Below are 23,071 nucleotides of genomic sequence, written 5' to 3' on the forward strand. Positions count from 1 at the left end.
CAGCTTTTGCCTTTTTTTTTTTCTTTTTTTTTTTTTAATTTGACAGAGATCACAAGTAGGCAGAGAGGCAGGCAGAGAGAGAGGAAGAGAAGCAGGCTCCCGCTGAGCAGAGAACCCGATGCGGGGCTCGATCCCAGGATCCTGGGATCATGACCTGAGCCGAAGGCAGAGGCTTTAACCCACTGAGCCACCCAGGCGCCCCAACTTTTGCCTTTTTTTTTTCCCTGTCGCCACACTTTTCAAAGACATTTGTGCTGGGCTGTATTACGCCATAGGTCTTATACACATATTTTGTACGTAACAAAGCACTTCTGGCAGTTTTATTTTAACACTGCTTTTGTACTTTAATCTCACCTATTTTCTCTTCTCTTATGAAAATGTCTTTGAAACTCAAGAGTTGGAATTTCTCAAAAGGATATACTGTATGGCAGTTGTGACCTTTATCTCTCGCCCAGGAAACATAAACTCAAATCCCAGCCATGTCAGTTAAACTTCCATCCATTAAAAAGATAGAGTGGTTATGGAATTTATTATCTGTGAATGTGCTAGATGAGCCATTACTATCCATCTGCTGACCTATTTATGGATATTAAATATATTTCTAAGTTTAAACAATGGAATAGTTCTACCTGGGAGACTTTGGGGAAAAAAAAAAACAAACTTTGAATTAGAGAGAGATTAACATCCCTAAGTTTACCTCATTTAAACAGTTAGAAGGTCTGGATAATTACCAAATGTAAAAGAACAGTTGGTATGGTTTAGTTTTGTTTTAGCTCTAGTTTAAGCAGTGGAAAAGTGTTGCAATTATTCGGATTGTCTAGTCCTTCCCATTACCTACCCTGATTTTATACATATTCCTTTCAGGTTGAAGCTACAACTAGCTTTTATATTTTGTTTTGGAGATATTTATATCTGCCTTTAGTCATAACAATTAAATGTATATGAACATAGACTTTTTTCTAGACTGTAAAATCCTCTGTAAATACCTGCAGCTCTTAGCTATTACCCTCATTTTACAGTTAATATATTGCTAGCCTGGCTTATGTGGTGTTTTCTAACGTGTCTTTTTTTCCTTGCCTGATTTAAAGTAATTTGTAAGCAAAAAATTTAAATAGTAATAATAAGTGGTTCAAAAATGGAAGTAAAAAAGAATATTAAGTGAAATTACTCTCATCTTTGTCTCCCATCTGCTTCGTTTTCCAGCTCCTTGTCCACACATATCCCTGCTGTTTTTAATTTTTTATATATGCTGTGTCTTCTCAGTTTTTATGCATATTTAAGCAACTGTGACTGTATAGCTTTTTTAATACAAAATTTACACCATATTTTCTCAGTAATAGATCTGCAGTCTTTCCATGTCAATGAGAACATATTATTTAGGACTTCTATTTTTATCTTTTAATCAAAATTTTTATTGAGATAATTAGATGTTCACATGCAATTCTAAGCAATAATAGAAATCCTATGCACTTTACCCAGTTTCCCCTAATGATGACATTTTGCAAAACTGATACAATATCACAATCAGGATACTGACATTGATACAATCTATCATTTTCTAATCTTTTACTGTGGGTCTATTCGTGAACTTTCTAAAAAACAATACTTGGAAATTAGTATTAAACACCAATGCCATATACCGTACTTAGTTTCATGCTCAGTTTCAGGACAAGAAGAAAATATATATTGTATCACTGACTAGTTATAAAAAAATATCAGGTTGTTTTCTCCCTTGAGGGCTAATGCTAAAGGAGGTCGTCTGGAAGGAATGCAAATGACTGATTTGGAAAATAATTCTGAAACTGGGGAATTACAACCTGTACTACCTGAAGGAGCTTCAGCTGCGCCTGAGGAAGGTATGGAATGATAAAGTTGGTGGGAGGTGGGAATAGGAATAGTGATTTTTTTGTGTGTTGGTGTTGGGGAGTAGTTCAAAAAGTTATTGAGACATCCAGTATGCTTACCATCCAACATGCTTGATCTGAATACAGCATTTATTAAACCACTGCATTTGATTTACTAGGACATTGAGCACAGAGGAAGGCAAAGTGGGTGACTGACTACATAAAAGGACATGTCTTACTTAGAAGGGAGGTTTACAGGTTGGTGGGAGGAATCTGCAGATAGTTCATCTGCTCATTCAATAAATGTGTTAAGCCACCTACATGACAGGCATTCAATTTGCTAGATATGCAAAGATGAGATTAGATATGTTCGTGGGCTTAGGGAGAATGCATAAAGCAACTAATTATAATATTAAGTGTTAAGTACTTTGTCTTTTAAAGTCAGTCTTTTTTTTTTTAAGATTTTATTTATTTATTTGACAGAGCGTGAGCAGGACAGGTTGGTGGGGGGGCGAGGGTGGAATGGGGATAGGCAGAGGGAGAGGGACAAGCAGACTCCTTGCTGAGCCAGGAGCCTGAGATCATGACCTAAACTGAAGTTAGACACTTAACTGACTGAGCCACACAGGCACCCTAAAGTCAGTCTTGATTAATATTTGTAAAATTTGGGGCTCCTGGGTGGCTCAGTGGGTTAAGCCTCTGCCTTGGGCTCAATTCATGGTTTCAGGGTCCTGGGATCGAGCCCCGCATCGGGCTCTCTGCTCGGCAGGGAGCTGCTTCGTCCTCTCTCTCTGCCTGCCTCTCTGCCTACTTGTGATTTCTGTCAAATAAATAAATAAAATCTTTAAAAAAAAAATTTGTAAAATATAGAACTATCCCAAAGTCGAACCATTATTTTTAAAAAATCCTTTATGGTGAAGGACTTCAACTCTGGCCCTTCATTCGCAGTTACATTTTCAGTATTCTGTGTGTTCTTCCAGGTGTATCATTCTTTATCTAAAAGCATAGGAGACATTTTGTAATATTGAGTAGCAGAGGTGTTTGGGTTTTTTTTTTTGTTTTTGCTTTTTAAGATTTTATTATTTATTTGAGAGAGAGCATGCGTGAGTTGGGAGGGGGAGAAGAGCAGAGGGAGAGAGACAAGCTGACTCTGCACTGAGTGCAGAGCCTGACACAGGGCTTGATATCAGGACCCTGAGGTGGTGATATGAGCTGAAATCAAGAGTCAGATGCTTAACTAACTGACTGAGCCATTCAGGTGCCCCAGAATATATTTTGAAATAAAACTATGTGTTTAAAAAAAAAAAAAAAAAAACCAAGGGGCGCCTGGGTGGCTCAGTCGTTAAGCGTCTGCCTTCGGCTCAGGTCATGATCCCAGAGTCCTGGGATCGAGCCCCACATCCGGCTCACTGCTCCGCAGGGAGCCTGCTTCTCCGTCTCCCACTCCCTCTGCTGTGTTCCCTCTCTCGCTGTGTCTCTCTCTGTCAAATAAATAAAATAAAATCTTTAAAAAAAAAAAAAAAAAAAAACCAAAACCAAAACTATGTGTTTTGCCATTGTTGGGTCCTTTATATGTTAGCTGAAAAGGATGTCAACTTTATTAATAATATTCGGCATTGAAATTTTTTTCCCATTTCTCTGAAACACTGCCACCTTTCATTTCTGCACTCATTTGAATTTTAATGATTGCTGAATTGTAGCTCAAAGCAAATATTCAGGTGCCACCATTTACCTCTGGCTGCCCTGTGAGAGGGTGTGTGGGTGGTGGCATTTTTAGGTTTTTCAGTTAAAGAATACTTAACACTTTCCTCTAGGTTGATGCTCATGTGGCAGCCAGCATTACTTCAGTAGAAGAGATTAAATTAAAAGGATTTTTAAAGTGAAGTCTTGATTGTTAAAACATTAAGATACAAATATTTTTATTTAAAGTCTTTAAGAAAGGGCACCTGGGTGGCTCAGTGGGTTAAAGCCTCTGCCTTAGGTCATGATCTCAGGGTCCTGGGATCCGGCCCCCCATTGGGCTCTCTGCTCAGTGGGAGCCTGCTTCCTCCTCTCGCTCTCTGCCTGCATCTCTGCCTACTTGTGAGCTCCGTCAAATAAATAAATAAAATCTTAAATAAAAAAAAAAAAATAGGGGCGCCTGGGTGGCTCAGTGGGTTAAGCCTCTGCCTTGGGCTCAGTTCATGGTTTCAGGGTCCTGGGATCGAGCCCCGCATCGGGCTTTCTGCTCAGCAGGGAGCCTGCTTCCCCCTCTCTCTCTGTCTGCCTCTCTGCCTACTTGTGATCTCTGTCTGTCAAATAAATAAATAAAAATCTTTCAAAATAAATAAACAAATAAATAAATAAATAAATAAAGTCTTTAAGAAAGGACCTGTAAGGGGGCACCTGGGTGGCTCAGTGGGTTAAAGCCTCTGCCTTCAGCTCAGGTCATGATCCCAGGGTCCTGGGATCGAGCCCCACGTCGGGCTCCCTGCTCAGCAGGGAGCCTGCTTCCTCCTCTCTCTCTGCCTGCCTCTCTGCCTACTTGCGATCTCTGTCTGTCAAATAAAAAAAAAAAAAAAAAAAAAAAAAAAAAAAAAAAGAAAGGACCTGTAGGGATTAACTAGTTTCAATGTATTTATATTGATTACAAATTGTAGTGGCTTAAATTTTTGTAGCATATGCTGGAATTACAGCCCCCTTTTATTCATGCAGCATATACGAAATGCTTCTAATTTGCCTCTGATTTGTTCTAATTTGCTTCTAATTTGTTCATGGCATTTGACGCTGGTGAAAAAGTAATTCCTGAACTTGCTGTTTAGTTCAGGATTTCTTTAACTTGACACCAGTGACATTTGGGGCCAGATGATTCTTTGTTCCAGAGGGCTGCCTTGTGCATTGTAGGATGTTTAGCAGCATCCTTGGCTTTTAACTACTAGGTGCCAACAGTACCTCCTCTGAATCACAGTAATCAAAAACATTCTCTGGGAGGCAAAATCATTGCCATCTCAACCAGTTGAGAACCACTGGTTGAATTGAATGACTCAACCAGGGATGACCACTCTCTTAAGAATCAGGTGTCAGAGTAGATCACAGTTTCAAATGGATACAAGGTGTAGTTCTCAGATATGTTGGTGGGTATATGTGTTGGGGTGGCGGGAGGGGTGCAGGGAGAGCAATTGAAAACCATCAGTCAGGTGTCACACTGTTTAATAGCCAACAGAGAATGATGGGTGCTGTGATAGATAGAGTGTATAGGGTGCTTGAAGAACAGGTATGGAATAATAAAACTAATAGGTAATATTTACTAAATCCTCATTATATATTAGAGACTGCTAAAGACTTTCCCAGATTTATCTTGTTTTCTCAACATAGCTCTACATGGTAGTTACTTCATTATCTTGATTATCTCACCTATAATATGAATAGGCTGAAGCCTAGAGTTGTAACTTACCTTACCCAAAATCACAGAGTTAGTAGATGGAAAAGCTGGAATTTGAGCACAGAGCCAGTGCTCTTAACTATCATCTTTACTAACGTGGTTCACCCTTAGGAAGGTATCTTAAGGGGCGCCTGGGTGACTCAGTCGTTAAGCATCTACCTTCGGCTCAGGTCATGATCCTCAAGTCCTAGGATCAAGCGCTGTGTCAGGAGCCCTGCTTAGCCAAAAGCCTGCTTCTCCCTCTCCCACTTCCCCTGTTGTGTTCCCTATCTCACTGTCTCTCTCTGTCAAATAAATAAATAAAATCTTAAAAAAAAAAAAAAAAGAATGAAAGAAAGATCATCCTAAGGGATGAGTACAAATTAGCCAGGTGAAAACTAGTGAAAGTTGAGGCCAGAGTAGAAACAGAGGACGGATCATGAAGAATTACATTGTGTGTCCAGCTAAAATTTGTACTTTGTCCTTTAGGATCTTTTTTTTTTTTTAAAGATTTTATTTATTTATTTGACAGAAATCACAAGCAGGCAGAGGCAGGCAGAGAGAGGAGGAAGCAGGCTCCCCGCCGAGCAGAGAGCCTGACGCGGGGCTTGATCCCAGGACCCTGGGATCATGACCTGAGCCGAAGGCAAAGGCTTTAACCCACTGAGCCACCCAGGTGCCCCTGTCCTTTAGGATCTAAGCAAAAAGTGAGATAATAAAATTGTGTTTTTAAATTCCTATTTTAGCTGTGTTGTAGGGAATGGATTTGGATTGGGGAGAGGGGATGTGGAACTCTAGGGGCAGGGAAACTGGCAAGAAGCATGTTAAATCACTGTTGGTGAGATTTGGACTTAATTTCAGCCTTCAACTCATAAATGCACATTATCGCAGCACCCAGAACGCTGAAAGTTTTTTTTTTCTTTTTAAAGATTTTATTTATTTGACAGATCACAAGTACACAGAGAGGCAGGTGAGGGGGAAGCAGGCTCCCCGCTGAGCAGAGAGCCCGATGGGGGGCTTGATCCCAGGACCCTGGGATCATGACCTGAGCCAAAGGCAGAGGCTTTAACCCACTGAGCCACCCAGGCGCCCCACCCTGAAAATTTTTTTTTTTTTTTTAAAGATTTTATTTATTTATTTGACAGACAGATCACAAGTAGGTAGAGAGGCAGGCAGAGAGAGAGGAGGACGCAGGCTCCCTGCTGAGCAGAGAGCCCGATGCGGGGCTCGATCCCAGGACCCTGGGATCATGACCTGAGCCGAAGGCAGTGGCTTTAACCCACTGAGCCACCCAGGCGCCCCCCCACCCTGAAAATTTTTGACATCAGTTTCATTTCTTACTTAGAGCTAATCTTTGACAGCTTGTCATAAACTAGAGAAAGCCATTGGCAACATTTAGGATCTACCATGTACTTGAAACACTGAGATTTAGAGTTAAGTGGTCCGTGTGACCCAGTAAGAAATTTTCTTTTATATAAGGAACAGTATGATATAAAGAACCTAGAGCTGAGTGAGAAAACTTGCTGTAAACATGCAGATCAACAGTGCCACAGAAGTACAACTTTGTGGTTCATTGGTGTCTAAACAGCTTGTTTACCATTAGAGTCCCAGGGTAGGCACTGAGAAGCCTAACTAAGAAGTTACTGAGAAGGCTGGAAGAAGGGAATATAGTGGATGACAGCAGGAGCTCTGAGCCTTTTGGAATCTACTTTGTGAAGGAGAATGGGGCCTTACTCACAGATGTAGTCATATTATTCTATCAACAGGAAGCAATTCTCAAGAAACCTTTGTTTTTCACACCAGTAAGCCTTGGTAGAAAGTTGAGTAGGTTTGTCTTGTATCCATGGTTGGGAAACACAAGCCTCTATTTGAGCAGAATTCCTAAGAGAAAATTTTCTGTGTCAGATGCCTATAGGTAAGTCTGTCTGTGGTGTCTCTGTCACATCTGTCTGAAGAAACTTTAAAATAAAGTTTCTTTGTTGTTTGTTACAGGGAATTTGGGACTCCTAAGGTGGTTCTCTTAAATGTTTGTGCACATCAATGAAATATGACTTCTTAGACATGTCAGGCATCAGCAGGCCTTTTCCTAAGTGGGACCATCTGGGACAACCTGGTGTTAATCTTGTGTTTAATGGCTTGATAATGAAAAGCTTGACACCACCCCCATCCCTGCTGCTGCTGCCAGTTGATACCCTCCCTGCAGAACCCCTAAAGTAGATCAGTGTCTTCCTGTTCAGTCTAAGACTGGAGAGTGTGCTCTGATTGAGTTCCTATTTAAGTAGCACAGATCTCGTTTTGATTAAGTCAAGAATGTCAATACACTCATCCTAGGGAAAAGCCATGGTATGCCTGTTAAAAATTTTCTTTTTTTTTTTTTTTTCTTCAGGGGGAGAGGGAGAGGGAGAAGCAGGCTTCCGGCGGAGCAGGGAGCCCGATGCGGGGCTTGATCCCAGGACCCCAGGATCGTGACCTGAGCCAAAGGCAGAGGCTTTAACCCCCTGAGCCACCCAGGCGCCCCTGCCTGTTAAAATCTTAATGGCACCCTATCTAAAAGAGGAATACAAAGTCTGATGCTACACCCTAACTGATCCCTTTTGGGATGCTGGTTAAGAGATTTTTTTTTTTTTAAGATTTTATTTATTTATTTACAGACAGAGATCACAAGTAGACAGAGAGAGAGAGGAGGAAGCAGGTTCCCTGCTGAACAGAGAGCCCGATATGGGGCTCGATCCCAGGACCCTGAGATCATGACCTGAGCCGAAGGCAGAGGTGTTAACCCACTGAGCCACCCAGGTGCCCCTGGTTAAGAGATTTTAATAGAGGGGGTGCCTGGGGCACCTGGGTGGTGCAGTCACTTATGCATCTGACTCTTAGTTTTGGCTCAGGTCATGATCTCAGGGCATGAGATCAAGCCCTGCATCAGCTTCTATGCTGAGTGTGGAGCCTCTTTAGATTCTCTGTTCCTCTACCCTCCACCCCCCAAAAAGAGAGAGATTTTAATGTAAGTTACAAAAACTCAAATCAGCTGGCTTAAATCAAAGATATAGTAGTATACATATACAAAGGAATATTATTCACCTATAAAAAGGAATGAAATAGGGGCGCCTGGGTGGCTCAGTGCATTAAAGCCTCTGCTTTCGGCTCAGGTCATGATCCCAGGGTCCCGGGATCGAGCCCAGCATCGGGCTCTCTGCTCAGCGGGGAGCCTGCTTCCTCCTCTCTCTCTGCCTGCCTCTCTGCCTACTTGTGATCTCTCTCTGTCAAATAAATAAATAATATCTTTAAAAAAAAAAAGATATATACTCTCTTGTATTAAGATGAAGTCTCACCTAACTGATAGGGCAGTTTCAGGGTTGGAAAACAGCTGTTTAATTTCCCCAAGAACTCATTTTTCCCCCCATCTTTCACACTGCCATTCTCAGTGAATTGGCTTAGCCTCCCTCAGGATGGCAAGATGGTTGCTGCCATTTCAAACTTCATATAGAGCCAGTAGAATTCTGGGAATACCGGAGGATTAGTTCATTCTATATATCTCTATCAACAGGGAAAATCTTTGTCAGAGCACCTTAACAACTTCCTAACATCCTCTTATATCTCAGTCACTGGCAAAAAAAACTTGGCAAAGTCTCAACATTTGGTTTCCCTCCTTGACCCATTCCAAATGGCCACATGGAAGAGGGGAGATAATTGGACAGTAGTGAGGTTCCATATTAGAAAGGAGCAAGGCAGGTGAAGTAGTAGCGTCTGTTGCATCAGGTGGTTCGTGTTTCCCCAGCGTCTGAAATGTGAGCACCTGCGAATAAGGGAGTTAGAAATAAAGTGCTGTACTAACAGCCGTAGCTTACAGGGGATGCTCAAAAAATGTGGTAGATGATTGATACAGAAATACTCTACTTCAGCTTTTACTGTAAGTTGCAGATTTTGTTTTCCACATTAACATCTCTGTGGCATCTTACATTTAATGGTATCTTGTAGTTACTATCAGTGACAGCCAGTTGTGTGAAAACCTACTGACAAATTCTGGTGAGGTTAAGAAAAGTGCAATATTTAGACTGCTTAGAGTTGGTAAAATAACTAGTTTGCTTAGGTATTAGTGGGGAGACATTGCAATATATGAGGCAAGGCACAGCAAATAGCTTGTGACATCCGCTTGTTTGATTTCAGGTGTTTGACTTTATGTGTATTTACTTCCTCCCACTTACTGAAGGCAAGGGGCTGTGCAGGACCTGTTGACTCAGTAGGCCAGCTACTAAGCTAGATGTGAGGAGACCAATTTTTCTTTGTCATTACATTCACAAAGTTAGGGAACCTCCCTAATATGTGTTCGGGGCCCTGTCTGCTACTGTATAAATAAATTTATGCTACACTTCATAGGAATCCCATGAGTGACATTCCAAGAAATAGGAAGTTTGGGAAGCAAAGTAATTCCCAAATTGGCATTTCAACGTGTGATTGTATGTAGTGCTGTAAGCCTTGTTAAGAGTTCTAAATGTTACATTATTTGAATACTACTCAATAATGTTCGCAGCATTTTCTAGTGTTTGAATATTCAATGTAGGCTACAATTTTTTTAAATACTATAAATTTTTTAAAGATCTGTAATGAGTAAAGAGTTTGAAAATGAATTTAAAGAATAACTTAAGATTTGAGTAATTCCTGAGAGTCCAGAGAATTCCATTTCTTTGTGAATCTGTCTGGAATTCAGAAGCACTGGTGCCTGTGCCTAGAAATGTCAATTCAAGTGGCTTTTAGGATTTTCAGCAACAGTTCCATGAAGGGCCACAAGGTGGAGGTGGTGCTTTGTGGAAGTAGCTGGTTTTGTCTCTAAGTATCACACTTGGCTTTTTATAGCAAGAAAGCGGTGGGTTTTTTGTTTGTTTTTTGTTTTTGTTTTTTTCTTTGCCGAACAAGGAGATTTCAGAAATATCTACATCCAGCCTATGTCTTCTAAATATTTAAGGGAAAAGTAGTAGTACACAAACTCCTCTTGAAAACAGAAGAGGAAGAATTTACCCCTAAAGCCCTCTGGGGCTACTGTTCTCTTTGTTACAAATTCTTTTAACTACAAGCTCTATTTCTTTAGTAGTTAAAAATACCTATTCACATTTTTTTTTTTTAACCTGAGTGACCTTTGGTAGTTTGTATCTATCAAAGAATTTGTTCATCTCATCTATATTCTTGATTTCATGAGCATCAAGTTATTTATACTGTTTCCTTATTATTTTAATGTCTGTAGAATCTGTTGTGATGTCACCTCTTTCATTCCTGATATTAGTAGTTTTTTTCCCTTCTTCCTTAACCTGCCTAGAAACTTTTCAAGTTTGTTGATCTTTTTAAAGAACTACCTTCTTGTGTCATTGATTTCTTTTTATGTTATTTTCCTGTTAACTTTATTTATTCTTTACTTCCTTTTATTTGCTTTGACTTTATTTGCTCTTTTTTCTAGTTTCTTAATGTAGATGCTTTGATCATTGAGAGCTTTTGCTTTTCTAATGTAAGTATTTAATAAATTCCCTTTTAAGCACTGCTATAGCCATATCCTCCAAATTTTGATATGTTGTATTTTTATTTTCATTCATTTCAGAATGAGTTTCATTAATTCTGGAAAATTCTCAGCCATTTTCTCTTAATGTATTGTCTCTCCTTTGTTATTTTTCCTGTCTCTGTGGCAGTCTATTTGACACAATTGGAAGTATTACCATTTATTCCCTTAAATTTTAACCACTTTTTATGATTTTCATCTCCAGTTTTTTAAACATTCTGTTTAATTTCCTCGGTTCTCTCTTTAAATTTGCTGACCTCTTTTTCGATCTTATTTAAATCCATCTATTAATATTTAAACTCCAATGACTATATCTTTCATTTCTAGAAAGTATGGGTAGTAATTTTTAATTTTTATTTTTTGTGTAGTAATTTTAAAAAATGCATCCTTCCCTTTTCCACATTTAACAGGTCATTATTTCAATTTATGAATATCCTTCTATTTATATATCTGCTTGACCCTTATTTCGAGTGTTTGTTTTGTAAATTTTGATTGGAACATACCTTTCAGAGATTCTTTTTCTGTCCCACCTACCGCACCCCTAAAAAAAATCTTTTCTTTTTTCTTCCCCAACTGTGATAATTCTTATGAGTTATTATAAGGATTGTGGAAGCTTCCCTCCAGACTGGTGTTTTTTGTTTGCTTGTTTGCTTTTTAGTGCTTCAAGAGTGTTCACTGATGTTTACTGATTGTCTTTACCTGGGTCTTCATATGCTGAAGTAATTTGGGATAGTATCCTGAGTATTTTTAATATATTATGAGATTCTGGGTTAAATCTCTCAGTTTGGTAGCACTTCAAGTTCTGGTGTACATCAATATGCCTGTTCCTATTTACCTTTCAGAGTCCTTAAATAACTGCTTTATGGGACTCCTGGGTGGCTCACTTGTTCGAGCGTTTGACTCTTCATTTCTTCTCAGGTCAAGATCTCTAGGTTATGAGATCAAGCCTGTGTGGGGCTCTGCACTGGGCAGGGAGCCTGCTTGAGGATCTCCCTCTGCCCATCTTCCTTCCCCACCTAATTTGGGTGTGCATGCACATGCTCTCTCGCTCTCTCTCTCTCTCAAACAAATAAATCTTTAAAAAAGATGTTTAAAGGGGCACCTGGATGGCTCGGTTAGTTGAGCGACTGCCTTCAGCTCAGGTCATGATCCTGGAGTCCCGGGATCCAGTCCCGCATCGGGCTCCCAGCTCCACGGGGAGTCTGCCTCTCCCTCTGACCTTCTCCTCGCCCATGCTTTCTCTCACTGTCCCTCTCTCAAATAAATAAATAAAATCTTTAAAAAAAAAAAGAAGATGTTTAAAAAAAATAGCTGTTTCATGCATTCTATACAGGTTTTATAGCTTTCTTCCATGGGAAAGATGGGAAGGAATGTGCTTATTCCATCTTACCTAGAACCTTCCCTCTAGAGATTTTACATTTGCTTTATTTAAATAACAATAGCTCCTGACCAGTTGTTATGTTAATTTCCTGAGATTTGAATCTTTAAATCCCAAACCTAAATTAATCACACAGGCCTTAGTTTGAATTCTGAGATGAGCTGAGTCCACCAGAAACAGACAAAGAGACTGTATTTATTCAGAAGGCACTTTTTCTATTCCAGCTTTTTTTTGTTTGTTTGTTTTCACCAGAAATGTCAGCGTTATGCAGGTAGTGAAGTTTCAGTCATTCAACTCCCTTTCTCTGGTGAGTCCAAGGAAACGTTAAGGATGGTCACATCATATTCTTCGGGGCTGTGGTAGCATCTGACCCATTAGTTTTCCTTATCTTAAGTTCATATTTTCTCTAGCATTTGGGGTTTCTCTAGCTTCTAGGGTTTGTAGCAGAAAGATTTTCAGATTTTCTTGATCACTGTCTTGTTGAAACAGAAGTACTTTATATAGATTTTTTTTCTTTTAAAAATCAAGTGATATACATAAGAACAAAATTAGAGGCCCAAATGGGATAATACCTCATTTATTGCTTGAATTACTGGTATTTTTTATACACACATATACACGTAAGTATAAATGTGTCTCTATATGTTTTAGGCTAGAAACAACAACATTTATATTGAATCAGGATTCAGAGTCTCTAGAAAAAACTATTCGCTTTGGAAAAAAATTCTCGGTATAATGAAGTTAATACTGGTCTCAAATTACTACTTGCAGACACTGTAGAAAGGGCAGTTTTAATCTTTGAGAACAGAAATAAAACCACTGCTCTAAATAACTAAAGAGAACTGAGGTCAGCGTGGTTATTTCTTTATTTGTTTGGGGTCTTGCATTGGCTTGGGATCCAATGGAAAATTACTAGGAATCTCGGGTGGGTAGATGAGGAGACTTCCTTTTCCTTTCACTTACAGTGGTTTCTTGTCAGAAACACGTTCTCCCCTTCTTTCCTGCCAGGGATGAGTAGTGACAGCGATATTGAATGTGACACTGAGAACGAGGAGCAGGAAGAGCACGCCAGCATGGGAGGGTTCGACGACTCTTACATGGCGCAGCCCCCAGATGAAGGTGCAGCACCTGGTGTCCTTTTGCAGAGATTAATAAAAGGTCTCTTCTGCCGCTGTCGCTGCTGCTGCTGCTTCTTTGCTGTTTCTGCTGCTTTTTTTTCTTTAATTACTGTCATGTGTGAGAAAACATTCTGTGGGGTAAACTATATGGTGAACCCTGAGAACAATTTGCTTGGTACTCTCTGGCTGGTCAGACACCTGCCGGCTGCTACTTGGCGGAGCAGGGCTCGGCAGCCTGCGTTAGTACAGCCTGTGACCTGAGTGTAGCTTTTTGGGGTGCATAGAGTTGTTTAAAACAGAAACAAAACTGAGAAGACTTTTCAACAGAGGCAGTTGCCTAAATATTTACTTTATGCCCTGGTATAGAAATATTTGTCAACCCCTGGGGAGGGTTCAGATGCTATTAGATGTTATTAGCCTAGCTAATGAGGTAACTTTTCAAAAGATTTCTCCTGATTTCTTAGAAATGAGTTTAGTTGATGGAAGCATCATTTTTTAAAATGTCCTCTTCCTCCCAAAATAGTTTTAGGAATAAAACTTACTGAGAGAAAGTCATTGTTTTGCTTTGTTTTGTTTTAGGAGTACAATCTAATGATTTGATATTACATATACAGTGTGAAATGATGAGCACAGTAAGTTTAGCTAACATCCATCACCATTGTCAATATTTTATCCAGAGACCTTCATGATCACTCTGAGCATTCTCTGCAAGATTTGCTGGAATGACAACATTGTCAGGCTCATGCTGGTCGTCAGCTTTAAAATTTTACAGATTTCCCTGGTATTCTAGTGTCTTTTTCAAAACAGAGCTAAGCATTGGATGATTTTTAAGTATTACGCTTTTAGTAATTTTCTGTTTCTGAAAGAAGCAGCCAAATTTTGGGCAAGTTATTTTGAGTGCTGATGGGCTTGTAGTGGTACTTGCATGTACAATTTAATTTGCTTTAAAATACATTTTATGTTTACAGAATTAGTCTTCAGAGTATGTACATCTCTTCATTTCCTCTTCCCTTCTTCAGCTGCTCCCACAGTGTCCCCAGGAGGACAAAGTTAGGCAGTGCCTTTCCTATTCTAATTGTGGGTATTACACATTTTACTTTTTCTTGTTTATTTTCCCTTTGTACTTGCTTATACCTGCCTCAGATCGCAAATGCTTTGAAGACAGAGGTTTATCTACCACCCAGTACATCTTTATTGCTTAAATAATATGCTTGGTAAGATCATTTACGGACATGGAAAAGAAACTACTGGTTTTTAAAAACTGTTATCTGCTTTTAAATTTTTATCTTAGATACGCATTCCAGTTTTCCTGATGGTGAACAAATAGGCCCTGAAGACCTCAGCTTTAATACTGACGGAGGCGGTGGAAGGTAATTTTCAAATCAAGAGAACTGACTTGCAAGCTACCTTGCCCCTGAGATTTGCTGTAGCTGGTGCTCAAATTGTCATCAGTCAGATAATCAGATTAGTCTTATTTTTTTCATCATCTCTACCTGAAATAGTAACTCTGAAACTTCAGAAAGTAGTAGTATAATTTGTAGTATGTGACATTAGTACACAGGAAAAAATTAACAGCGTGGGAGAAAGAATTCTATGTAATGTAATGAATTAGCAGTGTAGTCCTCAATTAACTTAGTAAATTAGTATATTCATAAAAGGCAGTTTGTCTACTACCCTAGAAAGGTGATTAACTGCCATACAGTGTACCAAGAGCCAGTGCATGCGCTCAGTGTCCTGCTAATCGTCAGTGCTCTTCTGTCCGTGGCTAGACGCTCAGTTGTGTTTAAATGACCACCTTTATGTTTTGGGTTTTAATAATAGTTTATAGCTTCATTAATGCCTGTAAATTAGGAAACAGAAAAATGACTTTGTGTAGATTCTGCCCTGTAGATACTTTATGTGATTATCTAAAGCAAAACTAGGCTGACTCTCCTCTTTGGAGTATGTTGGCTGACTAAAGTTGATTTATTTACCTATTCTTGTTTGTTCAAGTGCAGGCACACTGATTATTGGCACATAATCTTTCTGTTGTAGAACTTTTACAAATATAATTTTAAATGAGCGAAGTTCATGTGAATTGGTTGTTTCCCAGTCATACAAACACATGAAAGATCATTTAAAATTACTTCTTTTTTTTCCTACCTTTTACTAAACAACTATAGTGCAAGAAGTGTTTTAAAACCCTCTTTTCTCTTTTATTTTCATTAGTTGGACATTGGTTTCAGGGTCAGTACATTTAAAGATTCATACATACTGCACAATGGTTTACATGAAACTGTGGTATAATGTTTACTTTCATGCTCAATCACCCCAAAATAATTGCCAGACTTCCCACCGTGCTCCTGCATTTGTGTTTGAGCCACGGTACTATTTGTGAACGTTACACTAAGAGTTGGTAAGACTGTTGAAGAAGCATGAATCTGATACACATGTGAGAGGCGCCTCATCTACTTCTATTTTACTTATTTCCCATGTCTAATGTCTTGCCAAATGCTGTGATTCATGGTTTGCTTTTGTTCAAAACGGTTCGCACTTTTGTTAATAAAATTAACTTGAGAAAATATCATGCCTCTGCAGTTTATTAAAGTGAGACAGGAAGCTCCTGGGTTGTTTGGTTTTTTGTTTTTTTTCTTTTTTCTATTCACATTGCCTGTGTATGATAGAGGCTGTTAAGCTGTATAGACATTGGTAAATGTGTGGGGAAATTAAGAGACTGACTTAGACTCTTGGTAATATATATGGGTACTTTTTAGTTGGGAATATTTAAGTACTATAATGTAAGAAGTTTTATATATATACATATATGTGTATATATATACATACATATACATATAAGTATTATATAACTATAATGTAAGAAGTAAAAATTTAGGATTCGCTTACTAACATGCTAAGTTTTGGCACGCTGTTGTGTAGTTGTTAGGTAGTTTATCATGCAATAAGATTCTAAGGCATTTCTGATACATTCTTTAACACATTTCTGTGTGTCTGTTAGATGGATTGCATTTTGTTGAGATAATTTTTTAAATCCAACTTTCTCTTAGCCCTGTACTACATTGTAATGGATGAAGTTATAAGAATTTTGCATCTCTACTGTTGAGGGCAAACCATTTTAAGGATTGATTAGTAGATTTTTTAAAATGAGACTCATCAGTTGGAATCCACAAGCATGAATATGATTGACTACTTTGAATCTTTCGCTATTGCCAGCTCTCTTTTTAAACTTGTATTTGATATAGAACTCAGTGCTTTCCCATTTATCTTTATAATTCTGTTGTTTTCAAAATATGGAAAACTACATGTGGTTAAGAACTAAGAAAAGCCCGAGAAAAGACTATGCATTTGGGGAAATTTACTTGTAAATGCTTTTAGCATGGGTGATTTAATCAGGAGTTTCTCTTGGGTCATTAATCTATATAGTAGCATTTTGAGGTATCCCTCTGACTTTATTGGGAGGAGGTACACTTTTTTAAATCCAAATGTTGTTAACCTTTGCTCTTAATTTTCATGATCTTGAGGTTTTTTTAGTTTGTGGATTCCCTAGAATGGGATAGTGGTATTTGGACTGTGATATATTTGGATCTTGAGTATTTTTCTGGCTTTTCTTATGCTTTCAAGTTATGTATAAAAACAATCAGGAGTACTGCCCTTATTTTAGATGAATTGAGAGCTGGTTGAGACCCTTTTAATTTGGTAGAATTTGAATTCACTACATCATCAAGATTATTTTTGTTTGTTACAGCTGCAGGAAAATTTGAAGGTATTTAGTTCTTTATACTTGCACAAAAACTTTGGAGGGAAAATATTTTGAGCTTAATTGGCATATTCTCGTGTATTTTAGGAAACTATTTGTACCATATTCTGATTCCATATTTAAGAATAAAATCTATTTCTTGAAAAGCAAAAAAATGCAAGTTTCTAAAGAAATATTGAACCTGCTCTCCTGGTATAAAATCCTCTATTTCATAATTAAAGTTGACAACAGGTTTTACCAACCTGTTTCAAAAAGAAACTAGTAGGGTAACTAAAGGACAGAATGAGTACTCAGAAGCAGTTCTATTGTGGTAAAGAAAATCATGTCTCTTTTGTTGGGCTCCAACTCACTTCAAGTCATGTTGTTTGAGAATTATAAAATAGTAAGAAACATGCAGCTTGGGGCACCCAGGTGGCTCAGTGGGTTAAGCCTCTGCCTTGGGCTCGGGTCGTGGGATCGAGCCCCGCATCGGGCTCTCTGCTTGGTGGGGAACCTACTTCCCCCCTTCTCTCTGCCTGCCTCTCTGCCTACTTGTGATCTTTCTCTCTGTCAAATAAATAAAATCTTAAAAAAAAATATGCCGTTTATATAAATTCTTACAGTCCATTGAAGAAAATCTTTGGGAGTCAGTTAACAAGTGTTTGGCATTCTCTCTAGGTAGACAAACTGCTGTCCTTGAGCCAAATCCCTACTGCTCTTTGTTTGTGTAAACAATGGTACTGAAACACAGTTAACATCCATTCATTTATGGATTATCAGTAGCTGCTTGTACGCTACAAGTAGAGTAGCTGCTAAGGAAAGCATTGGTCCCATAGCCTGAAATACTTACTCACACCCTTCACAGATAAAATTTGCTGGCCTTTGCTCTGTTGATATTAATGGGAACTTCATGTGTTTTTAGTATAGAGGTTTAGGCTTTTAAAAAGCATGATTTTTAAGTCAAAAAGATAAAACATTTGATTAGTTCTTTTGTGCTTTGTTTTGTGGTATGGGGTGATGGGTAGCTACTATCCCCTTACAGAATCATAAACCTGAAAGACCAAAAGATTTCTTAAAAGATGAAGGACCCCTTGGCTTTTAGTAGTGGGATCTTTGAAAAACAGAATTCCTTTCCCAGTTTCTAGCCTTGTTATATGTGAAGTCTGCACCAGATTCCTCAGTGGTGCCAGGAAGCCTTGTGTTTTCCCTCTTCCTTGGTGTGGTGTGCCTGCTTTGGCTCTGCTAGATTGTTGGTAGCTGTGAGTGAGGGAAGAAGTCATAGGAAAAGGTTCCTTTTCCCTCTCCCCATTGGTTGTTCATGATCTGGTCTGCAGGAGATTTGGCTCAAAATCGATCCCTCCCATTCACCACCCCTCCTTGTAACCGTCATCACCTGCAGTCTGTGCTTCATGAGTTCCTCTGCTCTGCTGCTACTTTCTGGCACTTCGTGTATCCTAACAGTTCCCATCTTTTCTTTTGCTCTTTCCTTTTTTTCTTCTTTATATTTTTACCCTTTTAGCCAAAGAGCATAGTAGTTCTTAGTCTTTCCTTCCACCATTACCTTGTTTGAGTATTCAGTTTTGTTTTGTTTTTTGAGTAAATTCTACTGCCAACATGGGTTTGAGCTCCTGCCCCCAAGACCAGGAGCCACATGCCCTACTGACTGAGCCAGCCAGGTGCCCCCAGTATTTAGTACTTTTATCTCACATTTATTCCTGGAAATTTTTTTTTTAAGATTTTATTATTACACTTGATCTTAGCCAAAGGCCGAGAAGCGATAAAGATTTTATTATTTATTTGACAGAGAGAGATACAGAGAGAGGGGGAACATAAACAGGGGGAATGAGAGAGGGAGAAACAGGCTTCCCACCAAGCAGAGAGCTGGATTCGAGACTCGATCCCAGGACCCTGGGATCATGACCTGAGCTGAAGGCAGATGCTTAACCGACTGAGCCACCCAAGTGCCCTGTGGAAAATTTCTTCTTAATAAATGTGTTCTCTTGGGCCTAAGGATGTAGTAGTTACTGCTTGCATTGTGCGCAAACATACTGTTTCTAGACAACTTTGACCAACTGTGTCAGTGAATCCTTAAGTAACCTTTGAGGTAGATGACATGAGTGTCATACCCGTTTGACAGAACCATGCAGTTCGGGGAGGGTAGGTGATTCTTTCAAGGTTCAACACCACTCACAAGGATGGAGTGAATTGCTGGTCCTAGTACATTTTTCAATTCATCACACTTGAACCAAACCCAGCATTTTTTTACCTAATAATTAAAAAACTAAAAACTGTCCAATTTTTAACTTTTATTTTCAGATAATTTTATTTATTATTTTGAGATAATTTTAGAGTTACCAAAAGAGATACAGAAATCTTGAGAGAATTCCCATATACCTGTTACCGAGCTTACTCAGCTTCTGCTTTTGTTAATGTCTTCTGTAACTGTAGAACAGTAATCAAAACTGGGAAATTAGTCTTGTTTACAGTACTACTAATTGCAGAATTTGTTCTGATTTCACCAGTTATTTCATTAATGCCTTTTTTCTGTTCCAAGATCCACTTCAGCATCCCACAGTGCATTTAGTTGTCGTGTTTCCCTAGTGTCCTCCTGTCTATGACAGTTCCTCGTCTTTACTTTCTTTCATGACCTTAACGTTTTTTTAAAGACATCAATTATTTTATAGAATAAAATAAAACCCTATATGGGTTTGTTTGCTATTTTCTTATATTTAACTGAGGTTAAGCATTTATTGGAAAGGCTACCACAGAGGTGATGTTCCCTTCTCAGTGCCTTATATCAGGGGCTGTATAATGCAGATATTTATTTTTGATGATGTCAATCTTGATTACTTGGTCAAGGTGATGTCTGCCAGGATTCCCACTATTTATGGTTTTTCCCTTTGTAATTACTAAATATTGGGGACAAATGCTTTGAGACTATGCAAATATTCTGTTTCTGTTTTCTCTCTTACTAATTTTAATACCCACCAGTGGATCTTGCCTACAACAGTTATTACTGCAGTGTTCTAATGATTTTCTCTTTCTCTAATTTCTTATGCACTGGGTTTCTGTAATGAAAAGTTGTCCCTTCTTCCCCATTTAGTTTTTTTTTTTTATACAACCCTTTATTTATTAGTATGATTTTGGTGTAGATACTTATTTTATTCTTTATGATCTAATATTATTATTTTACAGTTCAGTTTGTCCCAGTTTTGGCTACCAGAAATTCAAGTCCGCTTTTGTATCCTTTTGGTATGTTCCATCCTTCTTCCCACCCTCCCTTCTTTCCCTCCTCTCCCCCTACTGGGTGCTGCAAGTTTACCTGGTCTTTTCTCCTTTTCTCTGACCCATTTTTTTTTTTTCCTGGACAGTGGTATTTAGAAAGTAAGATTGGATGTTTAGGTGTGGTTACTGTTACTAGAGTGTCACTGCTTTTAGGTCCTCTCAGTGGTTAGAATAGAAACCACCATATATACTTACTCATGCAAACACAGCTCTATATATCTTTGCATGTTTGTGTAAGTATGTTTTATGAAGATAAACCAGGAGTCTGTATTGGTGCCTACAATACCAGTCCCAACTCCACAGTGCTCATTTTATTCTCCCCTTTTATTTATCTTTCTCTAACAGCTTGGCTCTCATTAGCTACTGTTTACTTACTTATTTGTTCAACTGTAACATAAAAACCAAGCAGTTTCTCCACTGCTGACCTATAACCCTTGTGAGGAACAAATTTTACCAACTGAGTATAGTGTTGGCATACAGTTGTTTTTTTTTAGCCTTCAGTATCATGTCAGACACTTTCCTAAAGTTATTTAGGTCCTAAGGTTCAGAGTTACATTAGTTCCTTTCTGCACCATCCTCTTCAGTGTGATTATATGATTCATTTGTAATAAAGTAAGATTCATCTGTTATAGTCTGCATTTTGTTCTCCCCACATATCCTGGTTGATCTTTAAATTTACATACATTAAAGTTCAGTCTTTGAGATATAGTGCAATATATGTGGGTTTTGCCAGATAGAGAGTCGTGTGTATCTGCCACCATAATACTACATCAGACAGTTCAGTCCACCTCAGAATTCCCTCACACGAGGCACATCCTCCCTGGTACCCCCCACAACTGCTGGCAGTCATGATCTTTTAGTTTTCCCTTTTCCAGAATGTCATTTAACTAGAATCAGCAGATAGCTTTTGACTTAACAAAATGCAGTTAAGTTTCATCTTGTGTGAATCAGTACTTTATTCCTTTATTACTGAGTAGTATTTCCCTATATGGGTATACCACAGTTGATTTACCCTTGGAAGGATGTTTGGGTTATTTCCAGTTTAGGGTGATTATGAATCTTAAAAACATTTGTGTGAAAGTGTTTTCATTCTCTAGAGGAATATATACCTTGGAATGGGATTGCTGGATATGTGTGTAATAAAGAATCCGGCACCGGGGATATAGCCTCTTATAGTCCTTGGAATTTCCAGAATGATAGAAGTGTCTTTGTTATTTATGGTGGGTCCTGAATGTTTATGCTAATGAGATAACTCAGGACAGGGAGTGGGGGCTGGAACAGTAGAAGAACTAATCATGGGATTAGAGGATTGGGGCTATAGTCACTTTGTATCAACGTGAATAGTTCAGCTTCATTGCCAGTGAGTCGGTCACACTTACCTTATGAAACCCCAGTGAAATCTCTGGATACTGAAACTCAGATGAGCTTCCATGGTAGACAGTATTCTGTACTGTCATCCATTGTTTTGGGAGGATAAAATGCCTGATCACAAGGAACCTTCACACGTGTACTCTTCTAGACCTCTATATGTCCATCCTTTTGCCTGGTTTTGATATATATCCTTTTGTATAATAAAACTGTAAGTAGAGTATTTCCCTGAGCTCTGTGAGTTGTTCTTGCAAACTTTCAAACCTGAGGGGGGATGGTGGGAACCCCCAAATTTGTAGTCATTTGTGAGAAATGAGGGTGGCCTGGGGCCCCCAAACTTGGCAGCTGGTGCTTGAAGTGAGAGGACTTTGCCTTTAAACTGTGAAATTTGGCCTAACTCCAGGTAGTTGATGTCAGAACTCATTTCAGTGAGTTACATTGTACGTACTGCTTCACTTCGTAAGAACCTGCTGAACTTCTCCAGAAGCGGCAGTGCTATTTTACATCACCAGCAGCACTACATATGAGGGTTCTAGCTGCATCCTGTAAACACTTCTCCCGTCAGCATTTTTTTATTTTAGCCATTCTAACAAGTGATACTGGTTTTGCTGATCGTTTGCTGAGAATTTCTGCATCTGTACTCATGAGGGATATTTGTCTGTAGTTTGGTTTTTCGGTCTTCATCTGATTTGGTATCAGTAATGCTGACCTTACAAAATAAATCTTAAGAGAGTGTATAAAATTGTGTATTTTGTAATTGTAAAAAATGTGTGTTTAAAATATTTGGTAGAATTCACCAGTGAAACCATCTGGAAGGGATTTCTTTTTCCTAGGTGTGTATTTTTGGTGTTTATCCTGCTCTGTATTCTGTGAGGTTCTTGGATTTATGGTTTGAGGTTTGTCATTAAATTTTCAAAAATTCTCAGCCATCTTTCAGATGTTTCTTCTGCCCTATTCTCTTTCTTGGATTCCAGTTATGCATATGTTAGACTGATGTTGTTCTGCAGACCTTACATATGTTCTGCTCTGAGTCTATTTTGTCTTCGTTTTTCCTTCATTGTGTGTGTATATGTGCGTGCGTGTGCATGTACACGCGTTTTTCAGTTAGGGTAATTTTCATTGGTTTATCTTAGTTTACCGATTTTCTCCTTGGCAATGTACAATCCACTGATTAGCCAGTCCAAATCACTCATCATCTGTGTTTTTCATTTCCAGCATTTCTATTTATAGTTTCTCTTTGCTGAAATCACCCATAAGATCTTGGGTGATCTTTTCCATAACATGTTAGCCATAGTTATTTTAAATTCTCTGTTCCTAAACCTTTGTCATAAGAGTCTGGTTCTTTTGTTTTTGGGTTTTTTTTTTCCAGAGTTGTGTATTTTTTTACGTCTAGTTGATATTAC

At 38.7% G+C, this 23,071-nt stretch overlaps 1 protein-coding gene across 6 annotated transcripts in view; it reads left to right on the top strand.

Annotated features, from left to right (window-relative positions):
* TRIM37 (tripartite motif containing 37) overlaps positions 1-23,071 on the top strand; it is a 136,369-nt gene that overhangs the window by 109,896 nt on the left and 3,402 nt on the right. For 2 of the 6 annotated variants that reach the window (XM_080827180.1, XM_080827183.1), the window contains 3 exons: positions 1,720-1,856; positions 13,173-13,283; positions 14,574-14,652. In XM_080827180.1, the coding sequence (XP_080683306.1) occupies positions 1,720-1,856; positions 13,173-13,283; positions 14,574-14,652 (327 nt within the window). Of the gene's footprint in view, positions 1-1,719; positions 1,857-13,172; positions 13,323-14,573; positions 14,787-23,071 lie in introns of those variants that run through there. The other 4 variants (XM_080827181.1, XM_080827182.1, XM_080827179.1 and 1 more) reach the window with 3 other exon arrangements.

This window comes from Martes martes, assembly GCF_963455335.1.
Source record: "Martes martes genome assembly, chromosome: 16".
Lineage (NCBI taxonomy): Eukaryota > Metazoa > Chordata > Mammalia > Carnivora > Mustelidae > Martes > Martes martes.